General features: G+C 40.9%; 1 protein-coding gene across 2 annotated transcripts in view; it reads left to right on the top strand.

The window, feature by feature from the left end:
• Nucleotides 1-10,637: 10,637 nt before the first annotated feature.
• TENT4A (terminal nucleotidyltransferase 4A) overlaps nt 10,638-20,557 on the top strand; it is a 99,335-nt gene continuing 89,415 nt past the window's right edge. For both annotated transcript variants that reach the window (XM_043976017.1, XM_043976018.1), the window contains exon 1: nt 10,638-12,403. In XM_043976017.1, the coding sequence (XP_043831952.1) occupies nt 11,445-12,403 (959 nt within the window). In that variant the 5' untranslated portion in view covers nt 10,638-11,444. The remainder of the gene's footprint in view (nt 12,404-20,557) is intronic.

The following is a 20,557-nucleotide window of genomic DNA, read 5'->3' on the forward strand; positions in this document are numbered from 1 at the left end:
TCATCTAGCCTCTACTTCAAAACCTCTAATGACAGGGAACCCACTGCTTCCTGAGGCAGCCAAGTCCATTTTTGGAGAGCTCTAGTTGCTAGAAAGTTTTTCCTGACATCAAATCTAAATTTGGCTCTTAGCATTGCTTCTGGTTCTCCCCACGGTGGCCAAATAGAACAAGCCTAATCCCTTTTCCACATAACAGCCCTTCAAATACTTGAACAGAGCTATCATATTTTACCTATGACTTCTTTTCTCCAGGATAAACATTCCTAGTTTCTTCAATTTATCCTCATATGAAGTTTACTGAAGACTTTTCACCACTCTGGTAACTTTCCTTTGGCTACTCTTCCCAATTTATTGAGATCCTTAAACTGTGGTGACCAGGGGCGAACATTTTATTTAAGATGTGATCTGACTAGGGTAGAGTACAAAAGGATGAAGGCATTCTTTTTTCCTGGAAATGATGCCTCTTTTAGTGCAGCACAAGACTGCATTAGCTTTTTTTATTCCTTCCCATCACACTCTGGATTAATACTGAGCTTGCAGTACATTGATATTCCCAGATCTTTTTCAGATAAATTGCAATCTAACTAGACCACCCCCATTTTGTATACACAAAGCTGATTATTTAAACCTAAGTGTATGACACATCTATTGCAACTGAATTTCATCTTTCTGAATTAAGCCCACCATCCTGTCCAGATCATTTCAGATCCTGACTGTCCTAACAGTGTGTAAGTTAACTTTTCCAGCTTTGTGTCATTTCTAAATTTGATGAACATACCATCTATATCTTTATCCAAGTCATTAAAAATGTGAAACAGCACAGAGCCAAACACAGATCCTTAAGGCCCTTTCAGTACAGTCATTCAGCTGGTTCCAAAGCCATCTAATTCTATTATCTTCTAGTCTCCATCTCTTCATATTTTTTCACAAGCATAGGAGATACTTTGTCAATTTCCTTGCTAAAAACAGGGATAGACTGTTGCTACAGCTTTCACCTGATCTACTAGTTTAGTAACCATGTCAAAAAAAGAAAAGTTGGGTCTGTCATGATCTGTTCTTGATGCACCCATGCTGGCTCTTTGTTATCATTGTTTTCTTTTCTAGAAACTCACTAATAATCTCTTTAAGGATTTGTAACAGAGGCTTGACTAATAAATCTGGAACAACTTTGTTTATCAGCCACACAGCATTTGAAAGTGAATTTGGTAAGGCAAATGTTTTGAAGCACATGCTTAAGTTTGAGACCTACTCTACTTAGGGACTGAGTTAGTATAGTGGAAAATGTGTCTCAGGTTCAAGTGAATGTCTTGTACTTCTGTTTTTGCTATATATTCTCAAACTCTCTCTCTCTCTCTCTCTCTCTCTCTCTCTCTCTCTCTCTCTCACTCTCTCTCTCTCTCTCTCTCTCACTCTCTCTCTCTCTCTCTCCCCCTCTCTCTCTGTCTCTGTCTCTGTCTCAAAGCTTATTTATATTAATTGGTTAGATGAAGCTAGGGTGCTAATTGGTTTTTTTTTGTTTGTTTGTTTGTTTTTGTTTGTTTGTTTGTTTTTGCAGGGCAATGAGGGTTAAGTGACTTGCTCAGGGTCACACAGCTAGTAAGTGTCAAGTGTCTGAGGCTGGATTTGAACTCAGGTCCTCCTGAATCCAAGGCCAGTGCTTTATCCACTGCACCACCTAGCTGCCCCTAGGGTGCTAATTGTTACACATCGATATTTGGGTGACCAAACCAGAGTGGGGGCCTAAGCTGGTAACATTAGAGAAGACACTCCCAATCCCTCATTAGGTAACTCTAGAACCTCAAGAGGGAGATCCAACTGGACTTGTTCTGCAGGGTCCTGACATATCAGGATGCAACTAGGAGTTATGATTTAGATGCTCAGAGCTTATAAAGTCTACAGAAGCTTTCTAGATTTTGCCAGTAATTAAAATCAAGCTTATTGACCAATAGATTTAAGACTGTATATTTATTTAAAAACTGGAGGGGCAGCTAGGTGGCGCAGAGGATAGAGCACCGGCCCTGGAGTCAGGAGTACCTGAGTTCAGATCCGGCCTCAGACACTTAACACACACTTACTAGCTGTGTGACCCTGGGCAAGTCACTTAACCCCACTTGCCTCACTAAAAAACAAAAACAAAAACTGGGACATGTGTCTTTCTCCAGGCCTGTGGTACTTTTCTTATTTTTCACAATCTCTCAAATGTCACTAACAGTGTCTCAATAACCATATACATCAGGTTTTTTTCAGTCACTAGCCTTGTAGTTCATCTTGGTGAGGTTATTTGAATTCATACAAGGCAACTAGATGCTCTAATACTATTTGGGGGGGGGGGCAGGACAATGGGGATTAAGTAACTTGCCCTGGATCACACAGCTAGTAAGTGTCAAGTGTCTGAGGCCAGATTTGAATTCAGGTCCTCCTGAATCCAGGGCTGGTGCTTTATCCACTGCACCACCTAGCTGACCTTCTAATACTATCTTCTTAATTTCTTTTGGAAAAAAAACAACCCTCCTCATTAGACACTATTGTTCTTTCCTCTGTAAAGATCATTTTTTGTGACAAAGAAAACAGAAGCAAAATATTAAGTGAGCTCTTCTTTCCTTCTGTTGTCAGTTATCATCATCATATTTACCCCAGAAAGTGGTCTATTTCTTTTTCTATAATTCCCCTTTCCCAGTACTGCTTAAAAACAATAAACTTCTTGGTTGATTTTCAGCTTAGATTCATACCAAGTCAACTTTGAACTACATGATTCTCTTGGTCCCCAAACTCTAAGATCAATCTCTCTCAGGTCCTATACCTTTTCCATTAGCCTTACTTCATTATTGGGTTTAGTATTCCTGAAACTATTTTTAGAGGACCATGCCATTTGTTTTATTAAAAAATATTATGGTTGTGGCAAACATCAACAAACATCAACATTTTCTTATTCAAAGAATAATAGAAAAGTATATAGACTATATTATATATATTATATTCTATATATTGCATGTATAGAATATATATTTGTAAACAAATAGAAAAATATATGACACTGTGAATCTACTGTCCATAGCTTTTTTTTTTTAAGTACAAGTGTCCTAAAAGTCTTAGTGTATTTTTCTTTTTGCACTAAGATTTTTGGGACATCCTGTATATATTACATTTAACACAGCAGTTACAAAACTGCTCTGTTTGATTGTCCCCTTATGAATTTCCTTCTGCTCTCATCTATGTATGGTTTTTTTTGGTGAGGCAACCGGGGTTATTTGACTTGCCTAGAGTCACACAGCTAGTAAGTATTAAGTATCTGAGGTCGGATTTGAACTCAGGTCCTCTTGACTCCAGGGCTGGTGCTCTATCCACTGTGCCACCTAGCTTCCCCTAATCTATGTATTTTTTTTTTAATTTTTGCAGGGCAATGAGGGTTAAGTGACTTGCCCAAGGTCACACAGCTAGTAAATGTCAAGTGTCTGAGGCTGGTTTGAACTCAAGTCCTCCTGAATGCAAGGTCAGTTCTTTAGACACTGCACCACCACCTGCCCTATCTATGTGTGTGTGTGTGTGTGGGGGGGGGCAATTGGGGATAAGTGACTTGCCCAGGGTCACACAGCTAGTAAGTGTTAAGTGTCTGAGGCCAGATTTGAACTCAGGTCCTCCTGAATCTAGGGCCGGTGCTCTTACCACTGTGCCACCTAGCTGCCCCCATCTATGTATTTTTAAAAGATATTTCATTGATGCTCTTTCCTTTCTTATGTTTTTGTTATCACTATGACCTACTCTCCCTTATAGTTTCACTCCCCTTAAAAAATAAAACCCTTTTTTAATAACAAATAAATATTATTAAGAAAAAGAAATCCACACATTGGTTGTGACTGGTATGTGTCCCATTCTGTATGTTTATTCTGCTTTTGGCAGAGAGAGAAAATATCAGATGATTTCTGGAAAATGTATGCCTCTCATCACTCATATCATGCCTCTGTGTCAGGTGGTTTATAGTGTATTCCAATGACAGAATAGCTTCTGATTTTCCTTTCAGTGATTTTCTTGCCACAATGCTTCCCCCTTTCATTCCTAGATTTCCTCGAATGAGTATACTTTCTGACTGTTCCATGCTACTCCAACCTCACCTGCTTTTAAGTAAAATATTCATATTGAGAGCCCTATTTCAGTTATGGTTTTGATCTTTTAAAATCTTCTGTGATTCTTTGTGCTACAAAATCATTGTGGCATGGCATCAGTCAACTTTTTTCCCCTCTTAAGTTCTGCAGCTCATATAACAGAGCCATATAACATTTCCCAGAAATGTTATATATTATACTTTCAAAGAGAATGGTCATTAAAAAGGAGATAGTACTTTTTTGAAAAGTTTGAAAGGTAGCAAGCACAGCATAAACACTACAAAGAGAGCTGGCCTCCAAGTCAGAATGACTTGAGTTTAAGGGCTGCCTCTGACACTCACTAATCACTTCTCATGGGCAAGTCACTTAACCTCTCAGAACTCTAGGCAACCCGTTAATACCACAAGTTTCAGAGAAAGTGCTTACTTGCATTGCCAGAAGGAATTTTCTCACCTTAGATTTCTTGTATCAATGAAATCACAGGTCCTGAGCTTTGAAGAATTTAAGGGGGAGAAAGTAGTGGGTTTTGTACCAAATAAGAAAAATATGTGTAGGCTCCTGAAGCTTATTAAAATATCTTTTAAAGAAAAATAACAAATGTAGAAAGGGAAAGTCACCCTTAGAGGATTTTTATACATTATACTTTAAAGTTCTAGTAGATATATTGTTTCTTTATTTCAATTCAATTCAACATATTTACTGAGTGTTAACTCTGTGTAAGTTACTGGAGATACAAAGAATAAACAAAAGAATACTTCAAAGAAATTAACTTTATACTGGAATGATACAGCGAGTTTAGAGGCAACAGGGAAGATCAGGAAAGAATAGCTATTAACTGTGCTAGTCTCAAAGGAAGATAAAGAAATAGATGAAGACTAAGTAAATTCCAGGCATGGGGGGCAGCTTGTCCAGTAGGTCAGTTTCCCTGAAATATAGATTTATGTGAAGATGAGTCATATGAAATAAATCTTTAAAGGTAGGTTAGGGTTAGATTGTGGAAAAGCTTAAATAGTTAGCTAGTGATTTTTTTTTTAATCCTAGAAGCAATAGAGACCAGTCCAAAAAAAAATTTTTTTTTTAAGTAGAGGAGTAATGGAGTTAGACCTATGCTTTAGGAAAATTATTTTTGCAGCTATATGAAGAATTCATTGGAGAAGATAAATAATTGAGACTAGGAGACCAATTAGGAGACCATGATGAAAATAATTGAGAGAATGAATGTCTGAACTAGGATGTTGACTGTATGAGTGGAGAGGAGATGAATGCAAAAGATGTTACAGTAGAGGGGAATAGGTCTTGGTAACTGATGGAATGGGGAAGAGGGAAAAGGAAGAGGCCCGGAAGTTTCCATATTATAAAACTGGGGTACTGGGAGAATGGTGATACCCTCATCAAAAATAGTGAAGTCTGGATAAGAGGAAACTTGGCAGGGGGAATAGGCAGTTCTATTTTGGACATGTTGAGTTTGATATGGCAAAATACATCCTGGTGGCATTCATTGTAACATACAATTAGAATTCTCAAAATAGGTAGGGTTAGACATACATTTGGAAGTCAATTGTATGGAAACAGTAAATAAGCCTGAGTATCTAGGATTGAGGAACTGCTTGGCTGAAAACACGGAGCCTAGGATATTCTCCCCTCCTTGTCCAGTACCCAGGTATGTTGTCCTGACAGTGTTCATTCAGTTTTGGTCTCTGGTGAGAGGGGGCTCCCTTTTCTCAAATTTGTTGACACATGAAGTTCCCCACCATAGGTGATTATAATTTAGATAAATAAATTATAATAAACAATATAATAGGCAGTTAGGTGGCATAGTGGATTGAGTGCTGGGCTTGAAATCAGAAAAAACCCGAGTTTTGCATTCTCAGACACTCATTGTCTAACTCTGGTTAGGTCACTTAACTTTTGTTTGCCTCAGTTTTCTCAACCATAAAATGCGGATAATAATAGCACTTACCTCCAAAGATTGTTGTGAGGATCAGATGAGATAATAATGGTAAAGTACTTAATTTAGTATCTGGTACTATATAGGAGTAGGTACTATATAATGCTATCTTTTATTATGATTATTTCCACTGCATCCCAATAAATTAGGTTATGGTTCAAAAACCTAAGGAATTCTGAAAAGGAGGGAGAAAAAAAAGTACTGAACAAACAATATGAATCAGGTCATAGAACAGGTAAGTTATTCCTACATGCAAAGGAATACTAAGTATAAAAGAATCACAGGGTACATTAACATAATGGATAGAACAGAATTCAAGTCCAATTTATAACTACAGTTACAATCTGCTCGCAGGCTAATCAGAACATAAGCCACTTTTCATAATGGCTAATTAGGCATATTATATCACACCTCAGCTGGTCACTATCCAAACAATTCCTGGTACACATTTGTTGTACATAAAATGGGCCAGATTGGGGTTAAATGTTTTGTCAGTGGCTGACTCTCCAATACAGAAGCTTCCCTTGCCAGAGAGCTCCAACCCAGTACTTTTAAACCTTTCAAACTTATTAGGTTGCCTCAGATCCTAGACACATCTCTCCTCAGGCACTCATTTGCCTGAGATAAGAAAAAATAAACACAAGAGGGTCAAAGGTAGCTGTAGGACTTAGTGCAAGCCCATGTATTTGAGTTTATGCTTGAAGTGGGGATGGACAGTGGAGGGCACAATGATATTGAGGTAGAGAAAGACTTGTTCTTTCCCAGCCCTAATTGAAGTCACATTATGCCACCTGGAGAGTTGCTGTCACATGGAGGGAGGGGATGACCAAAAGACCATTCAGGGTTTTCTGCACAATTTAAAATGCTAAATGTTTCCATCAAATGTCCACTATTTGGTCCTAGGCATTCAGGAAATGACATCTGAAAAGGAAGCCAAGCAATGAGTCACTTGGAGTTGTGGAAGTTTCCAGAGGAGCTCTGGGCACATGGTCCCTGGGATGACCTCTTCAGGTCATACAAGTTTGTTACAAATAGATGGTATCATCAAGTGAGGTAAGTATGTAGAAAGAGTAGAGAAGGCCAAGGACAGAGAACTGGGGCAAACTCATACTTGAGGGACAGGATATAAATCAACAAAATACTGGGAACAAGCAGTCAGGTAGAAGAAGCTATCCATCCAAATGGGGAAGGAGACAGTTGGCTGGGAAGAGATTATCAAAAATGACAAAGAGGTCCAGGGGCATGAAAAATTAGGAAAATTGCATTGAATTTGTCATTTTTGAGAACACTGTGAGATCAGTTTCAACAAAGTAGTCAAGTTGGAAATCATATTGCAAGGGGTTGAGAAGGTGGTACAATTATTGCTGGTTGAATCACAGCAATAAATAGCAATACATTTAGATTCCATGAATAATCAGGTTTGTCAGTGAATAAAATAAAGGAGCATGTGATGAAGAACCTGCAATAAAGGGGTTATGAAAAAATTGTACAATTAGAAATAAAAATGGTGGAAAAGTCCATATTTAAATGTAAGGGACGGATTGAAAAATAAAGACTTTCTTTTTAAAAATTAAAAAGAATAAGATGATAAGCTTATATGTGAAAATATGGAAGCAGTGAAAGTAAAATAGAAATATTCTCAATATAACAATTTATCTATATTTTATAGTCTGTTTATTAATGGACCTATTCTATGTAGCCAATATTTTTCAAAATAAGCTTTTATGGTTATCATAAAAACTTTTGGGTCTAAATATTTATTTAGTTGGTTTATTTATTGAACAGTATCATTTCCTAAAATACCTTATGACAAAATACAATGAAATCGTTGGTGTATGTAAAATATTTAGAATGGTTAGCAGTAGTAATATATAATTTATATTAATATTATTTTTAATATGAAAATATCATCAAATGGACACACATTCAACACTACCAGTCAGTAAAGGTTGGACATGTTACAAAAGTTTTATATAATAGCCTGAAAACTAAGAACCAAGGAAGGCAGAGATTTCTAAAGATGAGTCTGACAATAATTTTTTTTTAATCTGTCTTCAGTTCCATAAAGTTCACTGAGGCCTGAGATTATAATTGTTACTTTCTGTGGGAACCCAGTATCAGGGTGATTGCTTAGTAAATCTTATAATGGTAAATAGAAGTGGGGTGAAACTCAGCATTATCAGGAATATAGCCACTAAATCTCACATTGCATAAGCATTTAAAATTAATTATCATCAATAGATATCTATTTTAGAAGATTTAATGCCTGGTTAACATTCTTCTCTTTCCTCTCCAGATCAAATCTGTAGTGAACAAACTCCCAGTAAGGAAATCCTTTCTACTAGTGAAGACTGGCAACTCCTCTGCAACTTAACAGAGGGTTTTCTTGTTCACCAAGAGGTTAAGTGATTTGCCCAGTTTCATACACCACAGGTCAGAAATTAAATGTAGCAGAAAGTTGGGTAATACTATAGTGAATTCTGCCAATAGAGAGAACATCAATTTATATACTTTAGGCCACAGTTAGGTGCCTAAAAGTGATTTCATTGAGAATGTTTGCATTATTAATTTTGGTATGTCTAATTTTGTCACTAAGTTAATTGTTTAAGAAGAAAAGTAACTTGCTTACAACATTAATAATTCTATAATGCAATATTATTTTGTATTATTACTAGGAAGCATAAAAGTATCAAGGAAAAGTATTTGAAAATTCAGTAGGCAGGCACATCAGGGACCAAAACACTTCTAAAACTTTGTAGTTTATTTTGGAAGAAAAATATTTTAACCAGATGTGTGGCTAGACATTCCTCTAGGAACGATCCATAACGAACATTAGAAATGAACACTTGGACTTTGCACTTTTTTGTTCATATTCACACACTGTGCTTCAAATGTGGTGCCGGGAGCAAATTTTCTTTTTCTTTCTTTTCCCTCCCAATAGAACATAACTACTCTGCAGTTTGGAGGCTGGAACAGGACCCCAGGAATTTTGATTTGCCACTTCCGGCCCGTTCTAGCACCCTGCTGTAGGTCTTGTTCCCACCCAGGCCGAAGTTATTTATTATACTTTTGTTACTTATGTAATAGAGTCCTGTTGAATGAAACAGTATAATGGAAATGAAACTGAAACTAGCAGTTTGGCAGACAGGGTAAACTCCGGGGGCTCGTTGCTCGGCAGCGGGGCAGATCCACTCGCACTTGGGGCACGGGGAGTGCCGCTGCCAGGACTTCTTGCTTAATGAGACCAAAGAGATTTTGAAATCCGCTCCGACGCTGGGAACTGTACCGGGGGCTGGTAGAGGAGCCGAGGAAAGGGGCCAACGGACGGCAATTCAGACTCTTTTCAAGTTAGGCCGCCTCTCGGAGTAGGCTTTAGCAGGCACTTGCTTGAGCCCAGCGGGGAAGAAAGAAAATAAAACCGGCCGTTTGATGATCCGCTATAAATCACAGCTTCTCGGGGACTGGCAGCCCCTGGCCTGGCGTAGGAGGCGCATGGCCCCAGTTATGACAGAGGGAGGAAGGCAGCTCGAATGAAACTGCTGAGCTCTGAGGCTCACAATCAATGCGGGCCCTCATCCGCTCCCCTCCTCCCTCCTCAACGTAACAGCAAAAGTCTTGGCAGCTTTCACCAGCTTCTCTCTTTTCCCCCCCTCCGGGAATTAGGACCCAGAACATGAGGCGTGGGGCGTGTGTGTGGAGGGGAGGGGGGTAGGACCCCTCCCTCTCCAGCTGCGCAGAAAGTTCCATCCAGAGGTGGCGGCTAAGGGGTCCTGCTGCGCAAGCGCACTGGAGAGCCGGGCGGGGTTGTAAAGGGACCCCGTTAGCCGGCGTCTCGGCTTTTCTGAGAGGTTCCAAATGTTTCTGCTGGCAGACAGTGCGCACGTCTCCGGGAATTGGCCCCGGTCCCAACGTGTATCCGTGTGTGCCTAGAAGGTGTGTATGTGAATGTGTGTGTGCTGCTGGGACTGGAATCACAGACATACATACACATACATACACACACACCCCTCTCCTTCCCAGGCCAAGTCCATTTTAAAAGGAGCGCGGGTGAGCCGTCTCCGAACCCTCCAGACGCCACTCCGACACCCCCTCCCCAACTCGATAGCCCCTCCCGGTCGCGTACTCCAACATCTTCAATCCAGGCTCTCCTCCGCCAGTCCCGAGGAGAGCTCTAGTGCGCAGTCGTGGTAACCAAGGCGGCCGAGTCTAGTGAGGATTTAAAATCGACAGCACATGCGCAGTGCGAATTCTGTTGCCGGCGAGGACGGCCCTCCCTGCTCCCCCCTCCCCCTCCCTCTGCCCGCCCCCGGCCCCTCCTCCTTTTCCCCCCCTCCCCTCATTGGAGTCTCGGCGGCAGCCTCCTTCTCTGTCCGGATTCCTGCTCTGCGCTGCTGTCTTCTGGACTGTCTGTTCCCGAATAGCAGGGGTCGGAGAGTGACCGAGAAGCCCCGGGCTTCGGGTAGACGTAGCACGCCCGCCGCCCGGTCCCCTCCTCCGGGGCGTCCTGTGCCGGCTGCGCGGCGGCTGGGCCCGCCCCCTCGGCTACCCCCCCCTCCCCATTCCCCCTCCCGGCCCGCCCCATTACAGATGGCCGCTCCCCCCGGCCTGTGGATAACGCCGCCGCCGCCGCCGCGGCCCCCGCTCCGGGGCGTGTGACTCGGGAACCCCTGAGAGAGCGAGCGAGAGACTGAGAGAAAGGCCGGAGCCGCCCGCCAGGAACGTGCCGAGCGCCGGAGCCCGCCCGCATCCCTGGCCTCGACCCTGCCTGTCCCGGCCCCGGCCTCCCAGCCTCAGCCCAGCCCGGGCCCGACGCCTCCGCCACCGCCTGCGCTCCCTGCCCCTCCTCCCTTCCTCCCTCTCTCCCTCTCACAGTCTCCCTCCCTCCTGCCTTTGCTCCCTCTCTCCTCCCACCCCGGCGGCGGCGGCCGAGACACCGAGTGGGGAGAGCGAGCTAGCAGCCGGCCTGGAGCAGCGCCGGGGCCGGACCGCGCGACCGGCGGCGCTCAGTGTCTGTCTGTCTGTCTGTCTGTCTGTCTCTGGGGGGCGGGTTTGTGTGTGAGTGAGTGTGGGTGAGCTTGGGGTGGGGGGTGGAGGCGTTGGAGCCTGGAGGGCAGGGCTGCGGGGCTGCGCTCCGCCGCCGCCGCCCGGGAGAGCCAGGGGGCGGGGTTGCTGCTGCTGCTGCTGCTCTTGCCGGCTACCAAGCCTACTCTGTCTGGGGTGAGTGAGTGCCGGTCGGGTCTGTGAGTGAGTGTGTGTCGTGTGTGTGTGTGTGTGTGTGTGTGTGTGTGTGTGTGTGTGTGTGTGTGTGTGCGTGTGCGTGCAGGGGGTGGGGAGGGTTCGTGTGCTTGCAGTCGTCTCCGCTCGGGGAGGAGAGGCGGCCGGCGGAGAGAGGGTGAATGGATCCGCGTGTGGCCTGGATTCAGCCCGAGCAGAAAGGACCCGCTAATGCTCTCTGGATGCAGATCTGGGAGACCTCGCAGGGAGTGGGGCGGAGCAGCTCTAGCTACCCGCCGTATTTCTGCCTCAACTCCCCGGCCCTGGACACGACCGCCGCCGCTTCCTCTCCCTGCACCCCTGGCGGCGGGAGCCACAGCTGCACCCCACTTGTCAAAGCTGGCCCTGCCGCTGCTCTCCCGGCTCCGACTCCTGGCGGTGGCGGCGGCAGCGGCAGCGGCTCCCTCTCCTCCGCCTCCTCGCCTCCGCCGCCCGCGGCGCTGCCCGTGCTGCTGACCGGACTGGTCCCCGCCGCCACTGCGGCCGGGAGCGCGGACGGCGGGCGGAGGCTGCAGAAGTCTCCATCCGTGTCCTCGTCGTCTTCCATCTCTTCCAACAACGAGTCTGGCACCGAGAGCCCCGGCTTCTCCTCCTCGTCCTCGTCCTCAAGCAGCGCCTCCTCGGGGCGGACTCTGTCCGGGGGAGGCGGTGGGACCTTACCTGGCCGGGGAGGCGGCGGAGGCCCCGGCGCCTTTTTTAACTTCAATGAGAACAAACTGAACAATCTCAACAGCGTGAATGGCCATCATCACCATAACCCGCACAGTGGAGCCAACAGTAACCTTCTGGCGCCGCCACCTCCTCCGCCCCCGCCGCAGCCGCAGCAGCAGCAGCAGCAGCCGCAGCAGTCCCAGCCCCCGCCCTCGCCGTCTTCTGCCCCCGCTTCATCCAACTCCATCCAGCAGCACCAGTACCATCCGGGTCGCAGGAAACGTGAGAATAAAGCTAGCACTTATGGGATGAACTACCTGCTGTCCGGTAGCCGGGGGGCCGCGCTGAACAATAACCATCTCCCCCAGGAACAGCAGCAGAGACCCGGCACCCCCTGGAAGACCAGGACTTACAGCCCGGGCATCCAGGGGTGAGTAATGGCCTGCAGAGAGCGGACAGCGCTCGAAGGGTTAAAGTAACGGGAACCTGGGGATGCAGGGTGGGCTGTAATTGTTCTATTGCGGCCATAAATGTAGGAAATGGCGTGCTAACGTGTGTGTTGGGGGGGAGGGGGAGTGACCGGCATACCCTAACGTATAGAGAAAGGAGGGGCTTACGGGGCAGCCGTTAGTTGGTTTCTTTCTGAAGTGCAAGACTTTTATGGGGGGGTGGGGTAGAGCTACGGATGCTTGGTTATACAAAGTAGTGTGGAACAGACCATAAAAATAGCGAGAGTGCCTTAGGATTAAATCACAGCTCCTTATGGAAAACATTTATTCAAGTCTTTCTTTCCCCTGTTGCCTTGCTGAGGAAGGGCAATTGAAATGTACGGGAAAGTGATTGTTGTTAGGGTGTTTAGATAGCAAGGATATTCCCTCTTTAAAATTTCTCCACCTTATTTGGCACAAAACCTTGAAAAGAAATCTGAGTGCTAGAGATCAGGTCTAACCAGGGATTCAGCAGTAAGAGTTGGACAGACACGTGAATTGTAGGGTACCTGTCAGAAGTCACTTGTACTGAATCAGACAGTTTCTAGCAGCTGAAGACGTGGTTCCTGAATAATTTCATGAATTTAGAGGAAAATTAAATTGCCCTGGCCATTGAGGTAAGCATGTTATAATTGATAACTACTAACTTCAATATATCTTTAAAAGGAAACGTTTCTATTTTAATATAAGTGATAAACAGCTCAGATTATGAAACTAACCGATGAAGGAAAAGACTTCTGGAGTTTTACATGACTTTTCTACGGTGGTACTGTGCAAAATTTCTTTACTAATCACTTAAGAATGGTATGGAAATTTTAATTTTTCTCTACTTTTTTACACAGGGAATAAATTTAAGTACTCTAAGTAGTCTTAAAGGAAATTGGCATGATATTTTGATTGCGTAGGTTTTATTATTAAGATTGTCAAGATAACATTTTTTAAAACGGTAAATGCAAACAGTTTTAAAGACAAGAAAATTGGGTTACATATTGCATTAAATGACTAGATTTTTCTGTGATATTGCAATTGAATACCCTAATAACTAATTCAGGAGTTATATTTTTGATATTACAATTAAACTGTGGTTAAATGGTCATATATTACTTTTTTAAAAAGCTGAAACAATTGTATGTCTTTAGTTTCAGTTTTCATAGTAGTTATTCTCTTACTGGAAGCTGTGACTGAAAAGATTTATTCAGGTCACTTAAGAAGCATTGTTATGTCTGAATTTTGGTGAAAATATTGAACCCAGGAAGTTTCAAACACTGTTGTCCAATTTGCTATTATCCTAAGTAATTAATGCTTAAAAGTACTCTTCCCTTTCTGTCTCTTCCTCCATCCCTTATTTTGGTAATTGTATGATTGAGAATTAAGAAACAAAGGACAACAGTTTTCTTTTTCTAAAAAACTTAATTTGAGTACATTTCAATAAACATTTATTAATAAGTACTTTCTGTGTGTAAAACACTGCTGGCTACTGGGACACTTGTGTTATGGACAGTTAACATTTATTATTATGTTTTTCCAAGCAAACCAAGGTAATAAACCTTACTCAACATAGAAACTATAACTTAATCTTAAGCAAATACATCCATATTTTGCAGCATTGTAGAGTTATTAAGAACACCAATTATTGTTTTCCTACAAATCTGTGGGAAAAAATGATACTAAGGATTCTGTTTAAACTACGGGGTGTGTGTGTGTGTGTGTGTGTGTGTGTGTGTGTGTGTTTTAAATCAGTTTAAATGCTTCGGAATGCATGAAAGTTGATACTTGAAAGTATTGTACGATACATTATAGCCGCATGCCCATAACTTGTTTCACCTGGTTTGAATTTGAAGTCTGTCTATATATGTGGCTACTGAGAAGTCTTAGTGGGGATGATGAAGAGAGTTTTTGATTTTTTTTTTTTTAGAGCTTCCTAAGTAGATTGGATTTGGAAATTTGAATAGTATAATACTTATACATTTTGTAGAACCAGGGTGTTTAAAAGTTTAAGTATTTGAATAGAATTTGTCTGAAACAAAATGAGACATGTATGTCCTATACTGTTCAGTAACATCATATTTGCAGGTAGTTAAGTACTGTGCATCTTGGGAGGCATGTTCTAGTTTTTGAGTTGTTTATTCCCAGAATACACATTAATGCTTTGCCAAATTATTCTGCTGATTGTACCCTGCACTCTAGTTGTCCTTACTGTGTTGTTCACTTGTTTATCATTACTTACCTATCTGGCCACCAGGACATTTTTGTAGATCGCAGAACATGACTTATGGCTTAGTGGTATAAACACTGAACATCTGTTAATTCTAGTGGTACCCAAATTGCTTAGGGACTTTTATCTAAAGTGTGGCCTCCTCAAGAATTCACACTTTCCCCTATTTCCTTTGATGTCTTCTTATATTATCGTAAACTGAAGGCAAACTCACTTTTGCATTAGAGAAAAGAGAGATTGATGGCTTGTCACCTACTTCCTGAAGGGGTTGAGGCAGTGGCCCACTTCTTATGTTACTGTCATGTTACCTATACCTTTTCAAAGATGGACAAAAAACTGGAAGTAGAAAAGCAGAGTTGTGTCAGAGATTAAGGTAGAAAAGTATGGGTTAATCCTTATCCAGTTTGATATATATGGAAACTACTCCAGAAGCTTCTGCCTTGGGGGCTGAACCTGACTGTGACTTGTGTATATGCCTAATGTGATAGTTTTGCACTACAAAAGGGTCTAATCTCCTTGAGCCAGGAAAGGAACCAAACAAAAATAAGCATAGATAACACTTTGAATTTCCTATTGCCCAATTAGTCAGCTGTAGAAGACCTGTAGCTGAAATTGCTTATCTCCTTGATGGTTGCAGATTTGGTTGTGGGATTTGGGTATGGAATTGTAGCTCTAACCCTTAGGCCAGTTGGACATTTGCCGGACTTATGTAGCAACCTGTACTTTTCTGGAAAAATGTAGGGGGAGGGCCAACAGTAGCTTTCTACCTTTAGAACAAGTGGCTTGGCATTATGAGCATTTGCCCAATCTGCTTCGTGAAGTCAATTGAATCTTGATTGTGATAAGGCAAAAAAAAAAAAAAAAACTGGTCAAAGGGTAAAAGGAGGAGAGCAAATGTGAACTATCAGAAAGAGAAAGAGATAGGTGAAATGTTTGCCTGGGTTTTGCTAATCTATTTTGGTTCTATTAAACACTATTGTTCTTTCTTTACATTAAAACAAATAGTTTAAAAAGATAACTTTTGTCAATGATACCAAAAAAATCTAGTACCAGTTCTGCCTCTGAACTTCTCTGGGTTAATCCCTAGTATTACTTGGTCTTCTTTATTGGTTTTTGAAATACCTTGACTTCTTTTCTTCTCTACCTCCCTGCCACCCTAACAGTCTGAGGGTGGCTGTGTAAAATTTTGATTCATTAAGTCAGTAGAGAGGGAGAACCTAGGTATAAGGAGGTGAAGAGAGGCTAGTTACTGAACAATAACAACAAAAAAAAGCATGAATAAAGATAGGAAAGTGCTTAGGTATTTCAGAGATAGATAGGGGGCTCAATGGTCTCTTACGGTTTTATTCCATAGTGCTTAGGGATGCTTTGAAATTGAACCATTGATGACTCAGAAAAAAAAAAATACCCTTGAATACATACATGTTAAAGTCAAGCCTGCCTCTTATAGTTAGTGTATAATAACTATGCTATACCCTTGGGTCATGACCCTACTTTGCAGCTCTTGAACTTAATGAATATTATCATGTATCACATATTTAATTAGTGGTTATTGGTTGCAACAATTTTTGCATCAAGATCTTTCTTGTTGCCCCTTGAGGATACTTAATTTGGTTTGTCTTTAATCCAATTACTGGAAGAAAAAAGATAGCATTTGTCTATACACTATATAATGGAAGAAAAATCACTTGGACTTCAGAGAAGAGCAGTTTTGGATTTATTTGTAACTTATTTGTTGAATTCTTTCATCTTATTGAGGGAATTCAGAAAATCAAGGAACTTAAAAAACACTTTTACTTTACTTTTATTTATTTACTTATTTATTTTATTTATTTATTTTATTTTATTTTATTTTAATTTATTTAATTTATTTATTTTTTTGTTTTCTGTTTGTTTTTACGAGATGCTTATTTTCTTTGTATGACAGATAATACAACTACTTTGTGTTTATATTTTCTCTCTGCCTCTGAATGTTTATTGATACCTCATGGTAATTATACTTTAAAGAAGGTTTAACAGGGTACTTGAATATGTATTTTAAAAATTTAAACTTTTTTTCTATAATCAAATGTACATGCATAGGTTCTTTCTATATACATATTCTATAATCTGATTCAGTAATCAGATATATTATTTCCCAAGTGACATTTAACCTGTTAAATGGAATGAATTCTCTCAGTGGCTTTATGTTGTAGGGAAGATAATAATCATTTTGCAGATGAGGAAATTGCAATACAGAAAGGAGTAAAGTAACTTACTCATAGTCAAATTTAATAGAACCAACATTCTATTTTCCTAAATACATACAAAGAGAATTTTTTTTCCTAATGACCCACAGTACTGATATTTTAGGAGTAGCTAGGCCTCAGGAAAACCTGAGTTTAGATCCTGCCTCAGAAACTTACTGGCTGTGTGAAATGAAGTCATTTAACCCTGTTTGCCTCAGTTTCCTCATCTGTAAAATGAGTTGGAGAAGGAAATGGCAAACTGAGATCAGTTTTTTCGAAGAAAACCCCAAATTGGGGGTTTTCTGAAACACAAAAACAACAAACTGATATTTTATTTCAGGCAATTGACATTTTTGGATCAACAAAATGCCATTTATTTTATAAATACTCAACCCCTCCACCATGCCCTCATCCTCTTTTCTTTAGGTGGAGATAAACAGAGCCCAGGTGGTATAATATCTAGACTTAGAATAATGTTCTGGGTTCAAGTTCAAGCTGTGTTTAGTAGTTTTGTGTGACATCAAGCAAATCAGGATCTCTCTGAACTTTAGTTTTATTACCTGTAAAATTAAGAATCTGTACTCTTTGAGCTAAGATTTCTAACAGTCTTGTACTCTGTGATAAACCGATCCTTCTTCACCTGACCTCTTAGATGGATGTCTGCTGGTGCTACATGGTGCTACCGAGAATATGCCCATTTGCTTATATGGGCAAATGGGAGAACTTGAAGATAAGTACAATGTGGGGGAAAAAGTCCCCCCAGAACTTCAAACTTGAATATTTATATAATAAAAGGCTAACATTTCTTCATTCTTGAGGACAATTCTTGTTCATTTATTGCCCAGCAATTTTTTTCCAAGGTTTGGATTCTAACTCTTTAAATTCCTTATAATGTACAGTTTTTAAAGGCTACTACCAAAATTATACCTTTTTTTTTCTTGTGAAAATAGCACAGCTACCACCTGTGTGACCCTGGGCAAGTCACTTTACCCTAATTGCCTCCTCTCAAAACTCTCCCCCACCCCAAATAGCATGGGTAAGCTAATTTTATTCTTTGAAGTATAAAATACAGAAAGGAGGTATTCTAAATGTAAATAAACCATTTGAGTTGTAAAAAGTGTATTTAGGTATATCCTGTTGTACTGAGAGGTAATGGATCTAGTGGAAAGAAGGTTGAACTCAAAATTAGGGTGCCTTGATTTGAGTTCTGCCACAAATATGTCCATTACTAATTATATAGTCTTGGATAATTAACTTGACCTTTTAGAGCCTCAGGTTCTTCTTCTAAGATGGAGATAATAATATTTTAACTCACAGGATTGTGAAGAAAGTGTTTTGCAAACTAACTGCTAGTTAGATGTAGTGGTTGTGTTGTTGGATTGAGTCAGGAGGTACAGAAAATGGCTTCAAGACCTTCAAGTTATCCCCCCTTCTACTGTGGCTGAGTCACTTTCTGGATTTGTTACTTCATCTATAAAATGAATGGAATAAACCAGATGATTTATGAGAGAGTTGGACTACAAGGGGTTTTTAGCATTTTTTTTTAATGGAGTGTAATGGACCCCTTTAGCATTCTGGTGAAGCCTGTGGACTCCTCAGAATAATATTTTAAAGCAAATTCATAATTGAAGGAAATGCTAAGTTTTACTTAGAGGTTAGTGAACATAAAGATCTGATTTTTTTTTTACAGTCTATGCTCATGGACCCCCTGAAACCCAAGTTTATAACCCCCAGATTAAGAATCCCTAGAATAGGTAATCTCAAACCTCCTTTCCAGCTCAATTTATGATCTCATAGTCATCAGTCTCTCTCCCTTTGGTTTCTTCTCATCAGCTTTTGAATATGGTCAAATCTCCTCAATCCTAAAAATGTCTTTCCCTTATCCTCTCAGTGTTCCCCTCTCTGACTGCTGGCTTCCTGGAAAAAGTCTATATTACATTTCCATTTCCTCTCATGTCTTCTGTCCTTCAGCTTTTGCAGTCCTGTTTCTACTAGGTACTCTGCTTATTCTACTGAATCCATTCTCTTAATAACTCACTTTTCACCAAATTTATTGCCTTTTTTTCAATAGATCGAATTTTAAAGGGAATAATTGATTTCTGACAGCCCCCTTCCTAGGATACTCTTTCTTCCTAAACTACAACACTCTCCATTTCCATTTGTATCTCTTTAATAGCTTCTTCCAATTTGCTTAAGTGATTCACTTTCCTAATCTTTTAATAATGGTGTTTCCCAAGGCTGTGGCTTTGGTCCTTCTGTTTTCTCTATTCATTCCCTTGACAATTTAATTCACTACTACAGTTTTACCTATTGTGTCCCTACAGATGTCTTTCAAAACTAAATCTTCAGATGAACATTTAACCTAATTCAACAAGTTTGTGATACTCAAATAGATCTATGATCTTACAGATTTGGTAGTTTCTTCAGTGATATAGATCACAGCTGATCCATGCTAAGCTTTCCCATTAGTTTACTATAAAGTCTAGTCACTGTGTTTAAAGCTTTCCTCTAGTCCTTGTGACATCCCAAGGGTATTAACCTTCTACTTGTCATCCCTAGATGTTATCATATGACCAGCCCGTTTTTTCTTATACAGTTCCTTAATGGCATCTTTTATTCCTATATTTTCCTCAGAATTCCTCAATTTTGTTGCTGCTCACAACCATCACATTCTTATCCATTGTCTTTTGTGTGATAATAATTTGTAATTCTTTCAAGTCACATTACTATTATTAGGCTGAGCATCTGGCGATGATTTCCCCCCTATCTTGGCAGCCCATGAAGCAAAAGCACTAGAGATACAATGACAAAAATGAAACAATCCCTGACCTCAAGGAGATAACATTTAACTAGATAGAAACAAATTGTAAATACAAAATACATACATATGTATTCAAATACCAATACGAAATATATTTGAAGTAATTTTGGGTGAGGAAAGAACAGTAACAACTCAGGGATCAGAAAAGGCCTAGTGTAGGAGGTAGCATTTGATCAGAGACTTTAAGGGAGTTAGGGATTCTGAGAAACAGTAGTAAGAAGGAATAGAATTCCAGGAATGGGAGGGGGCCATGGAGACTGCAGAAGGAAGGTCACATGTGGGAAGCATCTAGGCCTGTTTTCCTGGAATGTAGACTATATGGTGATGGGGGAGGAGGGAGATGAATAATATGAAATTGCTCTGAAGAGATCCAAGGGGGCCAGTTTCAGATGCTAAGCAAATGTCTATTCTGCTAGAAGTAATAGAGAGCTAATGACCAAAACTTTTTGAGATGGTAGACTCATGTGGTCAGGATTATGCTTTACAAATATCAGTTTGGCAGCTATGTGGAGGATAGTTTGGAGAGGGAGAGATTTGTAGCAGGGAGACCAGTTAAAAGACTATTACAAAAGTCAAGATGAGAGGGCTTCAACTAGGTTGTGTGATAGAGGACAGATCAAAGAGTTGTTGAAGTGGTAGAATTGACATGATTTGATATCTGGCTGGGGGGAAGAGCAAGGTAGAGTATAGAATCAAAGACAACTTTGAGCTTGTGAACCTAGATTGTGAATCTGGTTGATTAGAAGAATAATGGAACTTTTATCTAAACTAGAGAATTAAAAAGGGAAGTTGATTCAGGGACAAAAACATATATTTTGTTTTGGATATGTTT

The sequence above is a fragment of the Dromiciops gliroides genome, chromosome 1 (genome assembly GCF_019393635.1).
Source record: "Dromiciops gliroides isolate mDroGli1 chromosome 1, mDroGli1.pri, whole genome shotgun sequence".
Lineage (NCBI taxonomy): Eukaryota > Metazoa > Chordata > Mammalia > Microbiotheria > Microbiotheriidae > Dromiciops > Dromiciops gliroides.